At 50.3% G+C, this 23,513-nt stretch overlaps 1 protein-coding gene across 1 annotated transcript in view; it reads left to right on the forward strand.

Annotated features, from left to right (window-relative positions):
* SIPA1L3 (signal induced proliferation associated 1 like 3) overlaps positions 1-23,513 on the forward strand; it is a 132,494-nt gene that overhangs the window by 54,648 nt on the left and 54,333 nt on the right. Inside the window, exons 11-13 of the mRNA XM_007955499.2 lie at positions 9,887-10,014; positions 16,226-16,344; positions 18,091-18,518. Coding sequence (XP_007953690.1) covers positions 9,887-10,014; positions 16,226-16,344; positions 18,091-18,518 — 675 coding nt within the window. The remainder of the gene's footprint in view (positions 1-9,886; positions 10,015-16,225; positions 16,345-18,090; positions 18,519-23,513) is intronic.

Here is a 23,513-nt window from a genome sequence, read left to right on the forward strand (position 1 = left end):
CATTCACTCCAGCCCCAGTGGCTACCAGGACTAGGCCACCAGTATCACCCAGTTCTCACGGTCTTCAGGCTTCGGCCCTGCCCCCTTGGATCCATCCCACCACAATCAGCCTTTGGGCTCACAGGCTCTCCCCGAGTGCTCCATGGCCCCCCAGTGCCCTCAGGATAAACCCAAGCTGCACAGACTAGATCTGACCCCAGCTGAGCTCACTGTCCATTCCTTTCTCAGGATGGCCCTGCCATTCCCCTGTCCCCAGGCCAGAGCCGTAGGCTTGGTCCTGACGTATTCTTTTCTTCCTCCATCCCCATGGTCCATCCACTCAGCGTTGTGAGCATCTCTTCGGCCTGGTGCTGGCCCCACCCTGCACCTCCCTGGGCTCGCAGCCTCCAGTCTCACCTCCTTTGGTCCATCCTCCACTGAGCAGCCAGAAGGATCTTTCTATCTGAGACCATGTCTGTCCCTGCTGCAAGCCCTCCCTTGACTCTCGGAGCCCTGGGACACAGCCACACCCCTCACTGTGGCTAGCAAGCCCCCACACACACACCGCTTCAGCCTTGTACAGTGCCCCACATCAGCCACACTGACCCCTACCAGTTTCTCAGGTAGGCTGTCTGCAGTTCAGAAGCCCTGCCCGTGTTCTTTAATCTCACCCCCACCCTGCCACCTGGAGCTTGGATGCTGTTCCGCCAGCAGCCTTCCCCAGCACCTCCCCCAGGCGAGGGGCCCCTCCTCTGCCCCACAGGGTGTTTCCCGACTGTAGCCTTGAGGACACTCCATTCTTTGGGCCCAGTTAAGTCTGTGTGGAGCACACACAAGAGAGCACATGAGTGGACCTGCTCTCCAGGCAAGGACCTTTCTGGTTGTCTTTGTGTTCCCATCACACTGTACAGGGACCATGATGGACACTAAGTACATACCGGATGCACAAGTGAAAGGAGGAGGGAGAGAGTCTGTTGAAATGAGACCACTTCACGACCAGGGCTCAGTTCTCAGTCTTTAGTGTACTTCAGAATCGCCCGGAGGGCTCGTTGAAGCACAGTCTACTGGGCCTCACCCCGGATGCTGGTGCTGCTGGCTCACGGTGCACCCTGAGAGCTGCTGCTCTAAACCATTGTTTGGTTCTAAGCCTCTATTGTAAAAACTGGGCAAACATGCCCACTCTCGCGTTTTCTAGTGGCCACAGTTCAGCTTTCATTCAGCAAAGACTCCCAGGAGCCTGCTGTAGGCCAGGTGCTGGGAGAAATTTGAAATACGCAGGTGTGAGGAATTCCTGTTTCTCGGGACACTGGCTGCCTTTGGTGGAGAGAGGGTGGGAGAAGCCACGTGCACCATGATGAGCCCTGCAGCAGACTCGGAGTTTAGAGTAGGGTGCCAGGGCCACCGCCCAGCCTGGAGGTAAAGGGAGCGCTGGAGCAGGGCCTGGAGGGATTAGTGGGAGTTTGCCAGCAGGGAGGGCTTATCTCAGACAGAGCCAAGCCCTCCGACATGAGTAAGAAGGACAGAGCGGAACAGAGAAGGAGCAGAGGGAGCTCTGGTGTGCACAGAATGCGGCGGGCGGGGGGCTCAGTAAGAGCTGGGAGTGGGGCTCGGTGCCCAACCAGCTGCAATTCACAGAGGTGATAGGACTGATGGCACTGAACACTCCCAGAAGCTTTTTTTTTTTTTTTGCCCAAAGCCTAACATGTCTAACTGGATTTAATGTTCCCTTAAACTTTTATTTTGAATGATTTTGGATTCATGGGAAAACCAAACCAAATGCACTGCTATCAAGTCAATTTCAACTCATGGCGACCGTGTAGGACAGAGTAGAGCTGCCCCATAGGCTTTTCTGAGATGTAAACCTTTATGGAAACAGACTGCCACATCTTTTTCCCACTGACCTTTTGGTTGGCAGCTGAGTACTTTAACCACTGTGCCAGCACCACTCCTCGATTCATAGGAAGTTGCAAAGAAATATATGGGGAGGTCCCATGCCCCCTTCTCTCAGCCTCCCCCCCCCATCTTACATAGCTGTAGTATAGTATCAACCCAAGAAACTAACAGTATAATCCATGGAGCTTATTCATCTTTCATCACTTACACATTATGCATGTGTAATTAAGAGCATGTATAAAGTGTGTGATTTATGTGCAAAGATAAGTGTTTATTTCCCTGAGATTAATGCCCAGGAGTCCAATTGCTGTGATCATACACTAAGCCCATTTTTAGGAGCTCTGGTGACATAGTACCTAAGACATTGACTGCTAACCAGAAGGCTGGCAGTTCAAACCCACCAGCCACTCCTCAGAAGGAAGGTTGGGCAATCTACTTCCATAGAGATACCGCCCTGGAAACCCAAGGAGGGGTCGCTGTGAGTCGAGATCTACTCAGCGGCAGTGAGTTTGGTTTTCTGTTTTGTTTTGCCATACTGTTTTCCAGAGTAGCTGTACCATTTTACATGCCCACCATCACCCCACATTCCTTGCCACCACCATTTGTTGTTATCACTGTTTTCCAGGTTAGCCATTTTGATAGGTGTGTATCTTGTTGTGGTTTCAATTTGCATTTCCCCAGTAACTGGTGATGTTGAACGGCTTTCCTGTGCTTATTTGCCATCCGTGTGTCGTCATCAGTGAAATGTCCGGGCACGTCTTGCCCATTATCTAATTGGATTTAATGTTAGAGCTCTTCATATATGCAGACACAAGTCCTTTGTTGGAGATGTGATTTACAAATATTTTCCTCCAATTTTGAGTTTGTCTTTTCATCCTCTTAACAGTCTTTTCACAGAGCAAAAGTTTGTGTTCTGATGAGGCACAAATTATTTTTTTCCTTTTATGGATCGTACTTTTGCTGTTAAGTCCTAGGTCTGAAAGACTTTTCTCCTATGGTTCTTTCCTAGAAGTTTTATAGTTTTACATTTAAGTCCATGATCCATTTTTCATTCATTTCTTTGAATTTTTATACAAAATACGAGATTTAGGTTGAAGTTTCGTTTTTTCCCTCTGGATACCCACTTGCTTCAGCAACATACAGCCAGTGTCTTGCCGTTTCGTGTCTCCATCAGCAGTTGGGTTCTGGATTTTGCCCAATATTGCTAGCACACTTCATTCCTTTAACCCCCAGAAGCGTCTGTCACGGCTGATCTCCAGCCCACAGTACGAGGCCCAGGAGTAGGTCATTAGCTGCTTCAGTGGCCTTGGCTCAGTCCTTTCCCCTTTTCCTGCTATAAAGTTGTCCTGTGACATCTTTGTGCCCTTGTGGCCCAAACTGGGCACTCCAGCCCAGCCAGGGACCTTTGTCACCCTTAGAGCCTGTCTCCTGTTGTCTTCTCAGCAGGCATCCTACTTACTGAGCTCATCAAGCTTTTAGGAGCAGGAAGTCTCTCCTTGACAGAACCTGTCTCGTGGGCCATCTCACCTTCATTAGGAGGCACAATGGCATGATGGTTAAGAGTTCAAAACCAGGCCCTGCCTCTTATCAGCTGTACAAGCTCAGGCAGGTGACTTCACCTCCCTGGCCCTCAGTTTTCTCACATGTAAAATGTTACCCTCTGAACCTGCCGTGAAGATGAAAGGGGGGGAAGCCCATCTAGAGCTGCTAGGAATGTGCCTGTCATGTGGTAAGTGCTCCATGTTGTTGTTGTTGTTGTTGTTTGCCGTCGAGTCAGCCCCGACTCATAGCGACCCCTCCTTGGATTTCCAAGGCAGTATCACTACGGAAGTAGGATTGCCCAACCTTCCTTCCGAGGAGTGGCTGGTGGGTGCTCCATAAAGGTTACAAATGTGACTGCTGAGGGCCTTGCTGACCGGGGGCTGTCCGTGTGCAAAGTGAACCGACCACACAGCTCAGTACAGTGTTCAGATGAAGACGGGCGCCCGGCTGAGGAGCTCACAGAGCAGAACTTGGACTGGCCACTCGCTTCTCAGGTCACTTGGATGGCTTCTTCTTTTTCCCTTTTTTTCCTCTTCTGTTTCTGCCAGCTCCACAAGGATAGGTCCATCGGTTAGGAGGTATTTGACTCCAAGTGACAGAGATTCTAACTCAGGAAGGCATGAAGCGTTAGGGGATTTATGTCCCGAGATAGGGCAGCTCTAAAGCGAAGTCCAGAAACCAGACTCACTGCCATCGAGTCAATTCCGTGTCACTGCAACCCCTGTTGGGTTTGCAAGGCTGTAAATCTTTACGGAAACAGACTGCCTCATCTTTCTTCTGCAGAGCAGCTGGTGGGTTCGAACAACCAGTTTTTGGTTAGCGACCAAATGCCTTAACCACTTCACCACCAGAGCTCCTCAGGACGGCTCTAGAGCTGGTGAATTCTGCAGCTCAGGGGCCTGGCTCCTCTCATGACCCCATGATGGCTACTGTGGCCCCACTCAAAGACAGTCCTCAGTGCTCTGCAGAAGATGAGGGAAGAGCTGCTTTTTGTTCCTCATGAGTGAGGAAACTTTCCCCAGAACTGGATCACTTGGCCAACCCTGAACCAATCCCTGGCTGGGTTGTGTTAGACCCCTATGTCTTAGAGGGTTAAGATTGACTTAGGTGACATGGCAGAGGGCTGACCACCAAAGGAATCTGGACTCGACCAGTGGGGACAAAGATGATGGCTGTCGGAGAGGTGGCCACCAATGGCTGCCTCACTGGGTCATCTTTTGACCCAGCCATCCTGTCATACCCCTGCCCATCGTCTGGCCGGTCGATGAAGGGGATTAACAGAGCAGGCGGGGCCCTGCCCTCTAGGATCCTCTTGTCCACACTCACGTCTCTCTTGGTTTTTTCCTCTGTGGCTGACTGGGAAGGTCAAGCCCAACATCCCAGTAGCCAGACCTGAGGACACCCACACCTGCCTGCCTGTGGTTGGTCCATCCAGTTTCTGCCTGGAGATACCAGGAACTGCAGCTGGTTTCTTGCCCAAACCCCACACCCTCTATGTTTAAAGTGACTTTATCTTCCAAGAAAAGATGGAGAAATTACTTTAAGGTTTGTCACACAAGGTTAAGGACAGATACTTGATCATCCCTTGTTCAGAAATATTTGCAGAGAGCTGTGCATGGTGAGATGCTGAGATGTCCTGATTATCAATCAACTTGACCAGAATTTGGCAGTGGTAGAAATGACCCCGAATGGCACAGTCAGCATGCTAATGAATGGTCCACAGAGGCCAGCCCCTTTGCACCGGGACAGTAAGAAGGCTTGTTAGTGATTCCATGATTGGGGATGCAGGCCAACTTTCCCTGATGAGTAGCAGTAGCTGGGATGATGGGGCTTTTGGGTGCCATTGAGTCAGTTCTGACTCATGGCAACCGCACATGATGGAATAGAGCTTCTCTCGAAGGTGTTCTTGGCCTTAATCTTTACAGAAGCAGGTCGCCAGGGCTTTCTCCTGTGGAGCTACTACGGGGATTCAAACCGCTACCCTTTTGGTTAGCATCCAAGTGCTTAACTGTTGCGCCTCCAAGGCTCCTGCAGCTGGGAGGTAAACCATACAAAAGGCCCAGCTAAAGATAGTGATTGGTCAGGATTCCGTTTAGCTGCGTACAGAAAAGCCCAAAGAACAGTGGTTCAGACAAGATACAGGCTGTCCTCAGTTACAAACAAGACCTATTCCTGAGCGTGTCTTTTAAGAATTTGTAGATAAATCGGAACACGTGCATATGCTTCTTGTTTAGCCTCACTGTGGCACAAGGGAGGCCTCAAAGCCTTCTCAGTGGTTTAAAAGCTGCATGTGCTGCAAGTGAAGGTGCTTGTGCTGAATTTGTTTGGAGTAGGTGTTGGGACCAGGAGCTCTGGTGATGTAGCAGTTAAGGCAGTGAGCTGCTAACCAAAAGGTGTGCAAGCCCACCTGCCGCTCTGCAGGAGCTGAGTGCCGTCTGCTTCCAGAAGGATTTGCAGCCTTGGAAACCCAGTGGGGCTCCTGAGTCAGAATCTGCCTGATGGCATTGAGGTTGGTTTTGTTTGTTGTGTGTGTGCACTTTTGGTTTGGTTTGTTTTGTTTTGTTGGAGGGATTGGTTCAGTAGTTTCAAAGTGAGGGCAAATGTACATAACATTAAAGGCCAAGTCCAAGTTGTCCATCAGTCAGAGGTTTGTAAGCCGGGGACTGCCAGTAGTAGCTTAGTTCTTTCTCCCCTGTGGTCGGGGACCCCGGCTCCTCTTCTCTTGTGCCCTGCCGTTTTTGCTTGTTGCCTTCTGGTCCAGAATCACTGCTCGAGCTCCAGAGGGAGAGGAAGAGGCACAGGCCCACTGCTGTGAGGAGGTGGCCCACTTGTGCGGAGGACTCCTGCAGGTTAAATGCAGCACTCACTGTCATCTCATTGGCCAGAACTGCAAGGGAGGCTAGGAAATGAAGCCTGTTAACAATCACATTGCTGCCCCAAGTTCAGCTGGGATTCTGTTACCAAGAAGGAGGAAAGAATTGCTTCTGTGAGTGCAAAAACGGCAGGGAGGCCACATGTTCTGACCTCCTCTAACCCTACAAGGGGAAGGCAGGATTACCAGCAGTAACCCAAGGCTTATTACTGCAAGGCCAGACATGCTGCCTCCCTCCAGCCCTTTCACCAACCGTTCCTCCCAAGGCACCCACCACCTCTCTCCTGGGTTCGATAATTCACTGCAGTGGCCACACAGAACTCACAGATTATGGGGTTTATTAAGGAAGCACCAGGGTACAACTCAAGTTCAGGAAGAACGCTCAGTCTCTCTCCCAGCCCACCGTCCCTCGGCCAACAGTCTCTCACAGTCTCTTTCCCAGCAGCACTGGTCCCTCGGTGTCTCACTCAGCAATGCGTGTCTCTTGCAGCTCTTTCCCAGCACGCCTGTCTCTTTCAGGGGCGCGTCTCTTTCGGCAGCACGTCTTCCTCAACCAGCAGTCAGAGAGAGTTCTGCCTCCAGGAGGCCTCCTTTTGAGCCTGGAAGGGTGGTCAAACTAGCCAATCACAGCATCAGAACCCTAAGCACGTGAGAGAGAGTGGGAACTTCCCAGAACATTGTGTTGTGCCACGCCCAACAGAAATAACCCAGGTGGGCGACTTTAAAATCAGGATCTCCTCCGTAGCTAATAGCAATTCCCACCTTAGAGTTTACAAAGACTTATGGGTAGAAAAGCCACACTAAGTAATTTACTACACCGCAGTGAGGCAGCTGCAGTGGCAGATATACTTGGAACTTCCACTTTGCCTGGCTGACCTCCTAGACACCACTGACATTTTCCTTTAGAACTCTGGCTTGATACAAACATTTTGAGAAAACTAAACACCTCAAAAGTTCAGTTTCCTGCTATGGTAGAACCACACTTTACCAGGTAGCTGGGTGCCATGTCAGCCAGGAAGGTAAAGATTGCTTGTAGTCAAAGTCAAACCAAAAAAAAAAACGCTCACAGTTATTGGGTTGATTCCAACTCACAGAGACCCCCCACTGGGTTTCTGAGGCTGTAAATCTTTACAGAAGTAGATTGCCCCATTTTCCTTCCACAGGCGGGCTGGTGGGTTTGAAGCACTGATCTTCTGATTAGCAGCCAAATGCCTTATCCACTACCCTGCCAGAGCTCCTTACAGTCAAAGTAGCTTTTACAAAAATCCTTAAATTGCCAGAAGCTGAGACCTTGGATGTTAAGAAAACTAAGAATTAACTTTTTGTGTTTCTTATTGAGTTCTGGCTCTATCTTTCTTTTTCAGATCTGAAGGCATTCAAAATCAGGGTCTAGTGAGGTGGGGGCATAATACTGTATTTTTTCCTCAAATAGCGCATCTGTGTAAATAATGTGTACACACAAAGCACACGTAAGAAACTAACACAAAGGCGGTTGCGTGGTTTGAGGGTGTGGACCCGTATAACGCACACATTATTTGTGTGAAAACGTGTTAGGTAATTTATTGGCAGGGAGTAGAGTTTGCAGAAAGGCCGAAGCACTTCCTCTGCTTGCTGTCGGGAGGTCTGGAGGTGTTAACATCCAAGGGTTTAGAGCTTGGTCTTTGTGGAGACAGCCCTGGCTTTGAGTTGGCAAGATGGCACTGGAGAGTTTAGTTCACTCCTCATTTGGGTGTCGGGGGTCCCGGTTTACCATTTCTTCTCCCTTCTAGGTCTGCCCAAGTTGAAACTATAGGCAGAAGGAACCAAATGGAGAATCACAGTATTAGCTTTATTAATGGATAATACTGGCTCGGGAGCTCCCCAGAGTTGGAGGACTTCTGGCTGCAAGTAACCAAACCTGAACTGGCTGAAATGCTGTAGGAACTGTTACCTCCCAGAAAACAAAGTTCAGAGGGAAGGCAGGCTCCAGGGAGGTTTAATCCAGTGTCTCAACAACCTTGCCAAAGGTTCACTGCCTTCCGTCTCCTCTTTTCCGCCCACATATTGGACATGTGTCAATGGACATGTGGTTGTTTCATGTGTTGGACATGTGTTGATGGATGTGTGGTTGTTTCATGTGTTGGACATGTGTTGATGGACGTGTGGTTGTTTCATGTGTTGGACTTGTATTGGTGGACATGTGGAATTGCTTAGGACAGTGCTGCTGGGAACATTCTTGTCCATGTCTTTTGAAAACACATGCACACATTTCTGTAGGATGTGTCCCTAGGAGTAGAATTGCTGCATCGTGTGCATTGTCCTCAGACTGGTAGCATGTGGACAGTAGTGGCTTATGGTGTTATAGGTGGACCCAGCAACACAGAGGAAGAAAAGAGACCATCTTTCTCATTGTGTCTTTTAGGAGCAAGGAGATGTTTCCCAGAAGGGCCCCAGCAGGCTTCTCCCATTTCATACAGTCCTGCTGGGTAACAGACACCTCAGACCCTCAGGGACCTAAATCACAAAGGTTCGCTTCCCACCTACTCAACATTGCCAGGGCTAGGTGCAGGGGACCTGTCAGGACCCAGGTTGCCTGAGCAGCCCCCATCTCCAAGTCACTTCCTTCAGGTCATTGGCAAGAACTAGTCACATGACCCTACCCAGCCAATCACAAGGAGCCAGGGCATGCTGTTCCTTCCATGTGCTTGTAAGGTGGAGAGCCAGAGAGATTTTGTGGAAGTGTTAAAGACTTGCACATTCCCTCTCATCTCATTAGCAAAAACCATGTCAGAGGCCTGCTTCTGGACGAGTCACAGGCAGGAAGAAGAGTTTCTCCCCTGACCAGCTTTGATCTGAGGTAGAACGGACGTTGAGAGCCACCCACAGGATTCAGAGGTGGCTGCTGGAAATGAGGCCTGAAAGAGAAGCTCCTGCTGCTGCCACTTAAATCTCTGCCTTTGCCTGTGGGGACAGCCGGGTGTGCAGGGCCAGCCTCCAGGAGAATCTCTATCTATCTGTTACCTCATTTCCTCCACTCCACAATCTTACTGTTGTTGTTATGTGCCGTCAAGTCGGCCCCAACTCATCGCGACCCCTCTTGGGTTTCTGAGACGGTATCACTACGGAAGTAGATTGCCCAACCTTCCTTCCGAGGAATGGCTGGTGGGTTTGAACTGCCAGCCTTCTGGTTAGCAGTCAAATGCCTTAGGGACTACGCTATCAGAGCTCCTCTCCACAATCAAGGCAGGTAGAAAATGCTGTCCCCATTTCACACATGGGAAAACTGTGGCTCAGCTATAGGAATGGTCGCTTGACAGAGGTCACACAGCTAGCGAGGACCCAACTGGCTGCTGTGCCCTCCTTCTTTGATGACCCCACCTTGCCTTGCGCTCCCTGCTACCACTGCTCCCCGGCATGCTTCTCTGGCAAGACTCGGCGTTCCTGGCCCAGTTACTTGCAGGTTTCCCAGCTTGCTCGTCTGGCTTGCCAGCAGCTCGCTCTCCCTTCTCCCTGGCAGAGCCTCCCGAGTATTTCAAGCCCACTGGTGAGCAGGGTTCAGATCCAGGCAGTTTTGGACACGCCAGTCCTTCACCTGTCTCATTTCCTCTCGCTCCCCTGCAGGTATGCAGCCGCCCCACACTCACTGCTGTCTTTTGATTCCCACTTCACCCACGAAGGGACGTCCAGCGGCGACTCCTCCTCAGGCGGTCTGACCAGCCAGGAGAGCACCATGGAGCGCCAGAAGCCAGGTAGGACCTCCTCCACAGGCCAGCTGGGCCTGTCTGGCCCCACGGGACCTGTTACTTAACAGTTTGACAGGTGACATGCCCGCATCCCATCAGTGACAGGTAAAACACAAAAGACAGCTGTAAGAACTGCACATAAAGTTATGGAGGTCACCCAGGGGAGCAGTGGGAAACAGTGAGTGAGCCCAATGCTTGTCCAGTCAGGCAAGGCGTCAACAACCATGTCTAAGACAGAGAAGACAAGGGCAGCAGACAGATGGACAACAATAATAACCATCGGAAAGACAGTGGAAAGGGAGTAAAAGTGCTGCTTTAGGGGAGCAGAACTGACTGCATTCTATGGCTTTTCTTTCTATAAACCATCCTATGTTGTTTTTTTACTCTCATGGGTAAATAACTCATGAGTATACAGGTTGATAACATAGCACAAAATGAACACACTCATATAACCATACCCAGAGCAAGAAATGGCCCGTGACAAAACATGTCCCTCCCAATCAGTACCCCCTCACAGACTCCCTCATCCTACTTCCGACAGCATGACTTAACTTTTGCCTGGTTTTGAATTTTCCATATATATGTAGAGAGAGGGAGAGAGAGATTGTGAGGTCCCACTGTATATGGTGTGTGTGTGTGGCTTCTGGTGTTATGTTTATGAGAGTCCATGTGATCGTATGTAGCAGTGCAACTCATGAGTAGTATTTCATTGTCTGAATGGACCACAGGTTATCACTCCATTCTCCTGTTGATGGACATGTGGTTGTTTCATGTGTTGGACATGTGTTGATGGACGTGTGGTTGTTTCATGTGTTGGACATGTGTTGATGGATGTGTGGTTGTTTCATGTGTTGGACATGTGTTGATGGACGTGGTTGTTTCATGTGTTGGTGGACGTGTGGTTGTTTCATGTGTTGGACTTGTGTCGGTGGCCATGTGGAACTGCTTAGGACAGTGCTGCTGGGAACATTCTTGTCCATGTCTTTTGAAAACACGTGCACACATTTCTGTAGGATATGTCCCTAGGATAGAACTGCTGCATCATGTGGTAAGGTATGTTTAACTTCATAAGAAACTTCTAAAAAACTGCCAGACTTTTTTCCAAAGTGGTTGTACTGGTTGACACTCCCACCAGCAGCATATGAGAGTTCCAGTTGTTCCACATCCTCAGGGGCCGTTTGCTGTGGTCAGTCCTCACCCACTCTAGTGGGTGAGTAGTTTTTAATTAGCATTGTCCTGATGACTGCAGAGACTGAGCGTCTTCTCATATGTTCAATTCCTATATATTTCTATTAATCATGTGTATGTACCATTTTAACATAATTTCGTGTAACAACCGTGTAACTGCTTTGAAGTCTGAGAACGACCAGATGAATGGATGAGTGGGTAGGTGAGTTCAAAAGAAAGAAAAAAATAGTGTGAGGAAGCATTGACATTGGAGGGTGACGAGACAGAGGTGTCCTCTTAGGGGTTGTTTGATGATTTCCAGACAGCTAGGGGCTGACCCTGTCAGCACATGACCAACTCCTTCATCCTCCGTAACAGGAGAGGCCATGACCCTCGGGCACTGTCGGGGTGGGAAGAGGTGGCATGCCTCACTCAGGTTTAGTGGCCTGGAGAATCGCGCGGTCCCACCCCAGTCCCACAGCTCCCTTCAACCCTGGGAAGTGGTTAGGCTTCAGCCAAGCAGGCCACACCCCGATCCTGCTCTCACCTCTGCCGTCACGGGGCCTGCAGACATAGTTTGTTCCTCTCCTCAGCGGCCTTGATCCTGCCTGTTGCTGCCTGCAGTTCTGGAATCTTTGCTCCAAGACAGATTTGGATCTTTGTTTTTTCTCCTCACTCTAGTTCTGAAAAAGAGAAAAATATTGCATAGTGATTTCATTACACCATAGTGTAAAATGTGTAGAAAATTTTTCCAGCATTCAACACGAGCCTGAAATCAGGCGTCCCAGAAACTCACCATTTTTCTTCCCTTCTCCCTTCTATCCCCTAGAGCAGGGTTCCGCTTTCATTTCCTTGGGACCTTGTTGTAAATTGACTTGACTTCTTTCCCACCACACACACATACACACACAGGAGAGCACCTTGTGTTTGGAAATAGTCATGAAGCCCAGGATGTGTTAAAACTCAGCAGAAGGGACTCCAATGGCAAGCGCAGGGAGCTTGGTCAGGGATCTGTCCAGCCCTGACCAGGTGATAATAACCATGACAGCAGTCCTAGTGACAATAGCGGTTTTGTGTGCTTGTTACATGCCAGACACTGTACAGGATACACTGCACACTTTTATATGTAATCATCTCAGAAACACGGTGGAGTGGACACTGGGATTGCTCTGTGCTAAAAATGAGGAAGAGGAGTCACAGAAAGGTTCAGACACTTGTCCAAAGTCCCTGCTGGTGAGTGGCATCGTTGGGATTTGAACCAAAGCCTATTGGGTCGTAACCACCACTGTCCATGGATGCTGCCCCCCAGCCACATCCACATCTGTGACCTGCCCAGGGTATCAGAGTTCAGGCAGCAGGACCAGAAGGGCATTGAGGGCCAACCTAGAGGACCAGTGAAAGGACTCAGGCAGAAAATCGGGGCCTGCCACAGGCAGAGGCAGGGGCAAGGGGACACATGGAGCCCTTCATCCATCCCTTCATTCAGCACGTTACTAACAGTGCAGCCCAGGCTGGGTGCAGGGATACGGTGTAAGCCGACAGACCCAGTCCCTGCCTTCTTGGAGCAGGCAGTCCACTGAGCAAGATGGATGATAAAGAAGGACTCAGCAATAACAATGATCACTGGTGATGCGGAATGTAAAGTGGAAACTGACACAGTGATGAGAGAGATTGATGAGCTTTGGGGGAAACCTCTGCTGAAACCCCCATTTCAAGTGAAGCTGGAAGAATGTGAAGGTGCCGGCTGGAGGAACATTCCAGCAGGGGAACAGCTTGTGCAAAGACCCTGAGGTAGCAGTGTGTCTGTGTGCTGGAGGAACAGTGAACAGGCCTGTGTGGCTGGAGAAGTGGTGAGAGATGAGTTCACAGAGGTGATGGAGACAGAGTTGGGGGGGTGCTGTGGGCCATGGTGAGGACTTTGTCCTTTATTCAGTGTGGGTGTAGGACAAAGGAGCCTTCTGAGCAGAGAAGGGCAGGGACCTGGCTCAGGTGTTCACAGGGTCCCTCTGGCTACAGATGCTTTCAGATGGGGTGGGAACAGTGAGGAAGAGAGATGGGCGCATCCTGGACATGGTATTTTGAAGGTAGAGTTGACAGAATGGAATGCCTGCATGTGGGGTGAGAAGGGAAGTCAGGGATGACAGGGTTTTTTGCCTGAGCAGCTGAAATGCTAAAGCTGCCAACTTTGCAGGGAAGGCTGTGGGAGATGCAGGCTTAGAGGAAGATGAGAAACTTAGTTTGGGCCATGTTTACTGGAGAGTCCATGAGACACCCGGGTGGAGGTATTGCTAGGCTGCTGAGTACACGGGCATATCTACCCTCCCCCCAAAGCTAATCCATCTGCCTTCAGCACGGGCGGAATGCTTGGTTCCGGAGTGAAAACCAGCTGGGTTCACATCCTGGCTCCAATTGTTGAGGAAAAGACTTAGGCTAGAGACATAAATGTTGGAGCCCTGAGCGTTAAAGGCAGTGTGTAAGCCATGAAGTTGGATGTGACTGGCAGGAGCTTAGCTCTCTGTACAGAAATGTGCTTTCCCAGTGCAGTCTGGCCACCTCCTAGGGGACCAGCACCTCCTAGGTGTGTGGGTTGCCCCAAAGAGGGTAACCGTCTACAGAAGTAGGGCAAATGCATGAAGTGGCAGCCTCTGTAGCTTTCTCGTATCCACAGTTCCCAAGTGAAAACCACACAGCCAGTGACACCTTGACTGAGTCCAGCCAAGATACTCTCCCAGTGGCCTTGAATGCCCTCCCAACCTTCAAAGACCACCTTCCCCAGAAGGGCCTAGATTTGGCCTGGAGACAGCAGACTACTGTGGTTGTGAGTTTGGGCTCCAACAGGCCTGGTTTGAAGTTCTGGGCCTACTGTGTGCTCAGCGTGTGACCTCGGTGGTGACTCATCTCTCACTGTACATGGACGTCCTAACCGACTCTCTCTCCTTCCAAGGCTGTTTGGGGGTCCAGTGAGCTCGGACCTGCCCAGCCTTCAGCACAGCAGGCAGGCCACCTTCAGGACAGTAACAGTTCCTCTTATCAAGCCCTTACCCCAGTCTCGGCATCCTTGGGGAAAGCACAGGGAGTATGCAGTCATTGAGAACATAGGCTCTGAAGCCCACAGACTTGAGTTCCATTTCCTGCATGGCCCTTTCTGAGTGTGTGACCTTGGACAAATTACTTCTGAGTCTTGATGTTCTCCTTCATCTGTTGGGGTAATACTGATACCCACCCCACAGTGTTATTGGGAGGCTACAGCATGGTGGTGCCTATAGTAGTGCCTGACACAGAACTCATACTCGGTCATCATCATCATTATCATTATTGCATGTACAGTGGTGATTACAAGTTTGGGCTCTGAGGGCAGATAGCCTAGCTTCAAATCCTCAGTTAGTGCATTGGTAGTTTTAATATTGACTGAATGCCCTCCATTGGGGTTCAGATTTTTTTAAAGGTAAGATGCTCATTCAGGCACATGACTGCCCTTGGACGTTTAGACCAATGTACACCCATACCAGCTGTTTCGGTTACCTATAGAGCTGCTGTAACAGAATACCACAAATGAGATGGCTTTAACAAACAGGGATTTATTCTCTTGCAGTTTAAGTGACTAGAAGTCTGAGTTCAAAGTGCCAAGCTCTAGGGGCTGGGTAAAAGCCCTTCAACCTTGGGCTTCAGTTCTGCCTCCTGCTCCCGGCCCACTGAAGCTGGAGGCTTCTCTTAACTCAGGCAGCTGCTGGCTGCTGAGGCTGACAGACCCAAGGTCAATGAGTAAAAAAGCACAGTCCCAGGATTATCAAGCAACATGGCAGGCCACTAGTTCAAGTCCAGAGACAGTCCCCAGATGGGCAGGGCATGGCAGGCTGCTGAGCAAAGACTCAGCTACATGCATGGTCCAAGCATGCCAAAAAGCTGTAGAGACCTTTCTCAAAGCTGCTGCTTATGTACTAGAAGCAGACCACCTCCCTGAGTCAGCTACTCGGACTCCACCATAGAGTTGATTAACAGTCTCATCTGGGGAATAACTCCATCCAGCTGCCCAGCCACTCCAAACCAGGCCCAGCCAAGCTGACATACATCCTTTACTACCACACCAGCAATCACAATTTCAAACCTACCTCATCTTTGAAGCTGCACTTCCACTTCTAGAACTTGGTCCTAAGCACAATCCTACACTTGCTCGAAGTTGCATGGAGAGGGAAGACCACTCCTGTTGTAAGGTCAGACTGAAAATAACCTAAATGGTCATCAATAGGAAGCTGATTATATAATTGCTGCACATTCACAGAGTGGAATACTCTGCAGCTATTAAAAATGAGGTGACTTCACATGCAGTTATGTGGAGAAGTAGGAAGGTACAAAGTGGAAAGTATGAACAGATACATCGTCAAGTGAAAAATCAAGCTGCAGACCAGCATTTGTTATGACTCTGTTTTTGTTACAAAGAGGAATTACGTGCATTTACCCAACTTACAGATTTCTCCCTCACATAATAAAGAACACTACTAACAAATAATATAAAAGATAATCTGTCTGAACTGCTGATTCTGTACTGTTCCTCGGACTCTGTGGACACTTGTTCTGATGACGTGTCTGTCTGTTTCCCACTTTTGTTTTCCTTTGCTGCATATGCTGAATAAAAATCTCTTTTCTTCACTTAAAAGAAAAAAATAATAATATGTCCCAAGAGAAAAATGGGTAAAGGATACGAGCAAATAATTTACAAAAGAGAAAATCCAAATATGCCCAGTAAACTTGCAAATGTGTTCAACCTCATTTGGGGATGATGATGGAAGACTGCTATGAGGCTTCAGTGGGTTAGCCCGTAAAGTACTTAGAATGGTGCCTGACACATAGAAAGTGCTGAGTACCCCTGTTATTAAGTATTGTTATACCCCAAGAGGTAAGCAGATAGAGTGTCATGGCCCTGTGTGAGCTGAGCAGACAAGTTGGGGATGGGTGGGACCATCAGACCGTATTTAGGACTGGAGTTTTCAGATGCACTCAAGCCAGGCCTGCGTCACCTCTAATGGCTCCTGTGTCTCCTGTCTTCCTGCAGAGCCGTTGTGGCATGTGCCCGCCCAGGCCCGGCTCTCGGCCATGACCGGAAGCAGCAGCAGCAAGCACGGCTCCAGGCAGGATGCAACAGGCAAAGATTCTCCCAACAGGCATTCCAAAGTGAGTCTGCCTCCCCCGCTGCACTGGAGAGCCAGGGCTGGGGGAGCTGGCTGCTCTGCCACCCTGACTGCCGCGGGCTGGGCCGTTTGGCCTGGGTGTGGGCCCCTGGACACCCATGGGTGAGCGTCTTACACCTTCACTCCAGCGGAGGGCTTGGGTGCTTTGTTCTGGAGTTAGAACCAACCAGGTTTTCACATCCTGGCTCCAGTCCTCACCAACCGTCTTCACTGACCATGTCATCTTGAGCAGATCCTGCACCTTCCCCAGCGTCGGTGGCCTCACACGATAGAAGTTTGTTTCCCTCTCATGTAATAAAATGCTGTGAATATTCAGCAGGCAGCTTTCACACAGTGAAAGTATTCACTCAGCGATTCCCTCTTGTGGCTCTGCTATCCTTCAGCACCTCAGAGCCTTCTGATGGGTCCCTGCATCTGCCCACTTACATTGTATTTGCCAAGACTCTGTCATGTGACCATACCTAACTGCAAGGGAAGCTGGGAAATGTAGTCCTTTATGCCCAGGAAGAGAAGGAAATAGTTCAGGTGAACATGTTAGCGATCTTCACATCCGTTCGTTCAGTGGGTACTGGACAAACACTAGATGAAACCCTGTCCTCACAAAGTTGGCATCAAGTGAGAGCAAGAAGCAATAAGCAGATATGTTAAATCATACCAAAAACTGACCCTTGCTATGGAGACAAAAAAGAAAAAAAAAAAAGCTGAGTTAAGGGAAAAGAAGATAACAGACACTGTTGCTTTTACGTTGGGGTACTCAGAGAAGGCCTTCAACGAAGTAATATCTAAGCCAAAATTTTACATGATGTGAAGGAGTACCCATGAAGATATCTGAGAGAAGAACAGTGCAGACAAAGGGAACAGCAAGCACCAAGGTCCTGAGGCATCCGATGCCTGGTGTGTAGAAAGAACAGGCAGGAGCCAGCGTGGCTGGAGAGAAGGGATCAGGAGGGAGGAGTTGGAGTTAGAGACCAGAGCAGGGGACCAGACCATGTGGACCTTTTGGGCCCTGGTGAGGACTCTCACTTTGATCCTGAGTGAGATGGAGCCGTGGCAGGGTTTTGGACAGCAGAGGAACGTGAGCTGACTCGGGTTCACCGCCTCCCTCTGGCTGCTGCACGTGGGGAACAGACTAGGGGACAGGACAGGAAAGGAAGGAAACTGTCAGGAGTCCAGCAGGAGGCAGCAGTGCGTAGGAAAAGAGGCCGTGGAGAGAGGAGAAGTGGCAGGTTCTGGATCTGTTTTGAAAATAGAGCCAAGAGAATTTTGCTGTTTTGACTTCACATGGGTATGAGGACCAAGACAGGTTCCAGGGTGACTTGGAGGCACTTGAGTGAGGCAGCTGAAAGGAAGGAAGTGGCACTCTTGAGGCAGGGAAGAGGCAGGAGTGACAGATTTAGGAAGGAGGCTCGGCAGCTCAGTTTGGAAATGTTGAGTGTGAGATGTGGGAAGCATATCACAAACATGATGTCATTTATTCCAGCAACCCCATAGGGCAAGGTTATTACCACCCCATTTCATAGTTATGGAAACTGAGGCACAGAGAAGTTAAATCATTTGTCCTAGGTCACACAGCCACTAAGTGGAAGAGCCAGGATTCAAAGCAGTCTGGCTCCAGGGTTCATGCTCAGGTGGAGGAAGGATACAGAGAAGGGAGATTTGCCCCTCAGCTGCTGCTGCTCATGCCCCTGGCCAGGGATCTAGGGGTGACGCACATGTCTTGCCTCCCCAGGGAGAGCCTCAGTACTCAAGTCATTCCAGCAGCAATACCCTCTCCAGCAACACATCCAGCAGCCACAGCGACGATCGCTGGTTCGACCCCCTGGACCCCCTGGAGCCAGAGCAAGACCCGCTCTCCAAGGGCGGCTCCAGTGACAGTGGCATCGACACCACCCTCTACACCTCCAGCCCCAGCTGCGTGTCCCTGGCCCAGGTGCCTCGGCCGTCAAAGCCACACAAGCCCGCAGGAAGCATGGGCCTCTGCGGTGGGGGACGTGAGGCTACGGGGAGGCCCCACCACACAGACAGACGGCGCGAGGTCTCGCCCGCCCCAACAGCTGCTGGGCAGAGCAAGGGCTACCGACCGAAGCTATATTCCTCAGGCTCCAGCACCCCTACAGGCCTAGCTGGGGGCAGCCGCGACCCACCGAGGCAGCCCAGGTAAGGCACTGCACCTGGTCCCATTCTGGCCCTTCAGGGCTTCCTGACTACCTTCCACTCCCCCACAGTCCTGACGGTGGGTTCCACCCAGAAACATGCTCACAGACGTGCATGTTTACACTTGGTTTTGCTGAGTTGAGGGGCTCATGAACCACCCTCCCTCCTGCCCATCCATCAGCCTTCAAGGAGCTCAGGTCAAGGAAGAGAAACCTGTGGCTGTCTTGTCTGTCTCTGGTCTATTCTTTCTTATCCTTTGTCTGTTTTCCCTTCTCTCTCTACTCAGTCCAGTAGTATTTATGCTTTCTGGGACCCTCAGACTATATCTTGTAGGAATGTGTTTGGTGGGAGGTACTAGGAATCCTGACCCACAGGGGCTTAAACAAGAGGTTTAACTGAGTGCAGAGACTGGCAGAGCTGGGCTGGAGCAGCAGCCCAGGGAGGGTGTAACAGTGCAGTCAGAAGTCGCCTGACTTTACAGGGAAGAATGAGCAGAACCATCAGCCCAAAGCTAATTCATGACACGGAGGTCAGTCATACCTCCACTCTCCAAATTTTTACCAGTTTGCACACCAGCCATCTTCCCAGGGCACTCTGCTTCTCTGCTGGCTCCTGTAGTTTGTTGTAACAGCTACACAGAACTCAGACCATACTCACAGTTAGATGGTTTATTAGGGGAGTAACATGAAAAGCTTAGGAGACAGGAGAGACAGTTCATTCATCAGGACAGCTCCCAGCCATGACAGCTCTCAGCAACTTGTTGGCCACGCCTGCAGGCAGGCTGTGCTTCTTAGCCATGCCCAAAGGCCGCCTCTGCTGTCAGGGCCCTCAGCCTAGCCTCTGCCACCGTTGAAGCAAATGTTACAGCTCTTTAGCGTCACCAACAAGTGCAGAGGTCCCCGTTCCGCCAGCGAGCCTCCTGCCCAAAGGCAGTCAGCTCTCTCACTCTGTGGGCCAGGAAGCCCACCACAGATGCCTTCAACTGGTCTTCTGGTCCCTGCTGTCTTGCACCACTGCCACTCATGCCACTGTCACACTGTCTCATGCCATTGCCACCTCTCACCATCTTCAGTGTTAGCTCTCTCCCTCTGGGGTCTAGGAGGTTTTCATCACAGGAACCCTGGTTCAAAGGATACTTTCTGCTCCAGGTTCTTCTTGACGCTAGTGATGGGGACCACCTCCCCCAACCTTTGTGGGATTAGTCCTTATAAGCCAAGCAGGATGACAAAACTGACCAATCCCTGCAAGGGATTTATAAGCTTATTTGCATAGTAAAGCCCAATCCCTTTGCGAGATTGAGCCTAGCAAATCATCTTGGCAGAACTGCAGAGCCAGGACCAGAAAGACCATACATAAGGAGAAACCTGTTGTAGTGTGGAGGGCCTCAAGGACTGGCACTCTGTGTCTTCCTGCTCCTTCATCCTGGCATCTTCTCGGTGTCAAGATGGCAGTTGTGCCTCTAAGGGAAGCAGAGAACGGCAGCTATGTAACTCCTCCTTTCCATGGAAAAAGCAAATGCTTCCCCAGGTCTTCCTTCAGGAGACACTGTCACATAACCACCCCAGCTGCAAGGAAGTCTGGGAGATCAAGACCTACCTTTCAGCCTCTATAATGTAGGTCTGTTGTTATGTGCCGTCGAGTTGGCCCCAACTCATAGCAACCCCTCATTGGGTTTCTGAGGCAGTATCACGCGGAAGTAGATTGCCCAGCCTTCCTTCCGAGGAGTGGCTGATGGGTTTGAACCACCAGCCTTCTGGTTAGCAGTCAAGTGCCTTAGGCACTGTGCCACCAGAGCTCCTAAAACTACCATATAACCCAGTAATTCTACCCCAAGGTGTATACCCAAAAGAACTGAAAGCAAAGACCCCAACAGACACTTGTATACCAGAGTTCATTGTCAAAAACCACCAAAAAAACAAACTCACTGCTGTCAAGTCGTTTGCAACTCATAGCGACCCCTCCTTGGGCTTCTGAGGTGGTATCTCTATAGAAGTAGATTGCCCAACCTTCCTTCCAAGGAGTGGCTGGTGGGTTTGAGCCGCCAGCCTTCTGGTTAGCAGTCAGGTGCCTTAGGCACTGCGCCACCGGAGCTCCTTAGTGTAGGGCAGTGATTCCCAAACAGTCCGTGGAGGTCCTGTTAAAGACAGAGTCCTAGGCCCCACGCAGAGCTGCTCAGTCAGTCCCTCAAGGGTGACATAGGAGGATTTACATTTTTAAAAAACTCTAGAAGATGTTGCTAATGCTGCTGCTCCTGGTCCAGGAAGCACACTTTGAGGCCTGGTGGTAAAGAAGGAAGGCAGGGAGGTCACTGAGAGAGAACAGGCCCTGATGAGCCAACAGCCCGGAGCGCAGAGCAGAGACACTGAGTATCTGACGAAAGAAACTGGCTCCCAGAAAAGTCGTTCTGCAGCATCCCGGGGCTCCTCCTCATCCACAGACCCCCTTCAAGGTCTGTGGCTTTAGGCAAGGATTCCAAAGCCAAGCCCACAGCCTCACTCCCTTCCCGAACTGTGAGGTGAGGAGCTGGAGCAAGGGTGGCCTGGGCCCTGGACTCCCATAGGGGGCTGAGTACACAGCCCCTTGGCCCGTCCTCTGAGGCCCATGCTGTCCTCCACAACAGGACATGTGCAGTCTAGCAGTGGCCTCAAACCTCTGACGACAGACAGCCCACAGTAAGAATTGTGTCTCTGCCTGTGTGTAGGCTTAAATGTAAACCACGTGTGCAGCCAGAGTTTCACAAAGGAATGCGTGGCCTCGCTGTGTGTGGGGCACTCTGATTTAGTCTATTCTGGGTAAACATTTTTCATTCCGATCAGTACCTACGTAAATGATTCATGACTGAGCAGTGGTTCTCGGGTGGATTTGACAGCTGTCACATTTGAGAGTGCTCGTAGTGTCAGTAACGGAGCTCTGGTAGTGTAGTGGGTAAGGTATTTGGCTGCTAACCAGAAGGTCAGCAGTTCAAACCCACCAGCCACTCCACGGAAGAAAGACGGGATGATCTATTTCTGTGAAGATTTACAGACTCAGAAACCCAATGGGAGTCTCTGTGAGTTGGAATTGACTTGATGGCAGTGAGTTTGGTTTGGGTCTTTGCACTTTGTTTTGTTTTGTTTTATAGTGTCAGTAAGGGAACCCTGGTGGTACAGTGGGTAAGCACTCAGCTACTAACCAAAACGTCAGCGATTGGAACCCACCAGCGACTCTACAGGGGAAAGATGAAGTAATCTGCTTGACTAAAGATTACAGCCTTGGCAACTCTATGGGGCAGTTCTCATCTGTCCTGTAGGGTCACTGTGAATTGGAATTGACTTGATAACGTTGGAATTGATTTTTTGTTGTTATTACAGCGTCAGTGGGACCAACTGAAGGGGAGAGATGAGTGAGAGAGTGTGTGTGAATACGAGAGTTAGGTTTCTGTCTCTCAGTCCACAGCTTTAAAGTAACCCTTGATCTCTTGGAACTCACAGACCCCTTTAAACAACTCCTTCATTCATTGACTTACTCATTTCACTTCAAACATTTGATACTTCTTATATGTGGATAGTGTGTTGGGAGCTGAGCAGAAATGAGGAAATTCAGACAAGGCCCCCCCAGGCCTCACTGTAGCCCAGTCTAGTGGGGGGACTGTCAAGTCATCACTGAGGCAGATACAAAGCTGCACCCACAGAGCGTGTGTTGCCAGGTGTGTGGGCCGTTTACCGGAGATGCTGTCTAGGTCAGCGTCTGTGTAGGGAGGGAAGCGGAGAGCTGCGTGCAGCCCAGGCCTCAGCCCTTCAGGAGGACACTTGGAGCTGAGTGTCAGAAGGGTGAAGGTGCAAGGCAGCTGGGCCTTTATACCCTTCTGTTGCTCAGTCATTGGGTCAGGCTGCCTTAGGAAGGGGTGCGACTTCTGCCAGGTAGTTTCCTTGCTGATGACGCCTGATGGCGCCAGCACTCCCCACAGCTGGTGGGGAGTAAGGCCTCCCTGCAGGGGCATCTGGGTGGCACAGGACACGGTCCACCACCAGGAGCATCTGACCCTGGCTAGAAGTAGGTGGTAGAGACTAGGAGAGGGAGGCCTGGAGGAAAAGCTGGCACTCACCAGGGGAAGGGTCTTGGTTGTGGTAGCCCCTCTTCCGTGCATAGGCCTGTTTGTGAACCTGCATATGCTATGGGGTTTCGAAATCCTTGATAGAAAGGCAGTGCCACTGGGGAGCAGACTGGCTAGGCGGGAGGGGAGTGTAAAATTACCCTGTGTCTGAGAGGAGGCTTTGCCAAACCCAGAAATGAAGGGAGTGAGATGGGAGAGGAGCTCGCTGCAGAAGAGGGCCTGTGGTTGGGAGTGCTCATTTGCATATAGACAATTGATGCTAATTGCAAATCATTCTTATCCACTCATTAAAGCTGCTTCCTTAAGTTTTCTCCTAGGCAACCAGGCTCTAGTGTGGAACAGCATCTCCAAAAATGAGGTGCTCGGGGTGATTTGGGTGGTACAGGGAGGACAGGGTTTCCTTCAAATGGATATGTGTTTGCTTTAATGAGTATCTAGAGAAAGCATTACCAGCCCGTCCCCTGATTTTACAGATAGTATTGCCTGGAACAAGTCAAGGAACTTAAAATGAGTTGATTTAAAGATACGTCAGGGCGGTGGGTAAGAGTGTGAACTCTGGAGGCGGCCCACAGCCTGACTGTGTGACCTTGGGGGTGTGACTGAACCTCTGTGGGCCTCAGTTTCCTTATCTGTGCAATGAGGGATAAATAATATACTACTTCATAGAGATGTAAGGAGCTCTCGTGGCATGGTGGGTAACCGTTTGGCTGCTAACCAGAAGGTCGGTGGTTCAGCTGCTCCACAGGAGGTAGAGGAGGCAGTCTACTTCTGTAAAAAATGTACAGCTTTGGAAACCCAGTGGGGATCACTGTGAGTCAGAATCGATTCCTTGCATTGGGTTTAGTTTTGGGTTAGAAGAATGTAGCGGATTAAACAAGCTAATGGTTTTGCATTAGAAGAGTACC

Source organism: Orycteropus afer, unplaced genomic scaffold (assembly GCF_000298275.1).
Source record: "Orycteropus afer afer isolate SDZICR_OR568_19922 unplaced genomic scaffold, OryAfe1.0 scaffold00507, whole genome shotgun sequence".
Lineage (NCBI taxonomy): Eukaryota > Metazoa > Chordata > Mammalia > Tubulidentata > Orycteropodidae > Orycteropus > Orycteropus afer.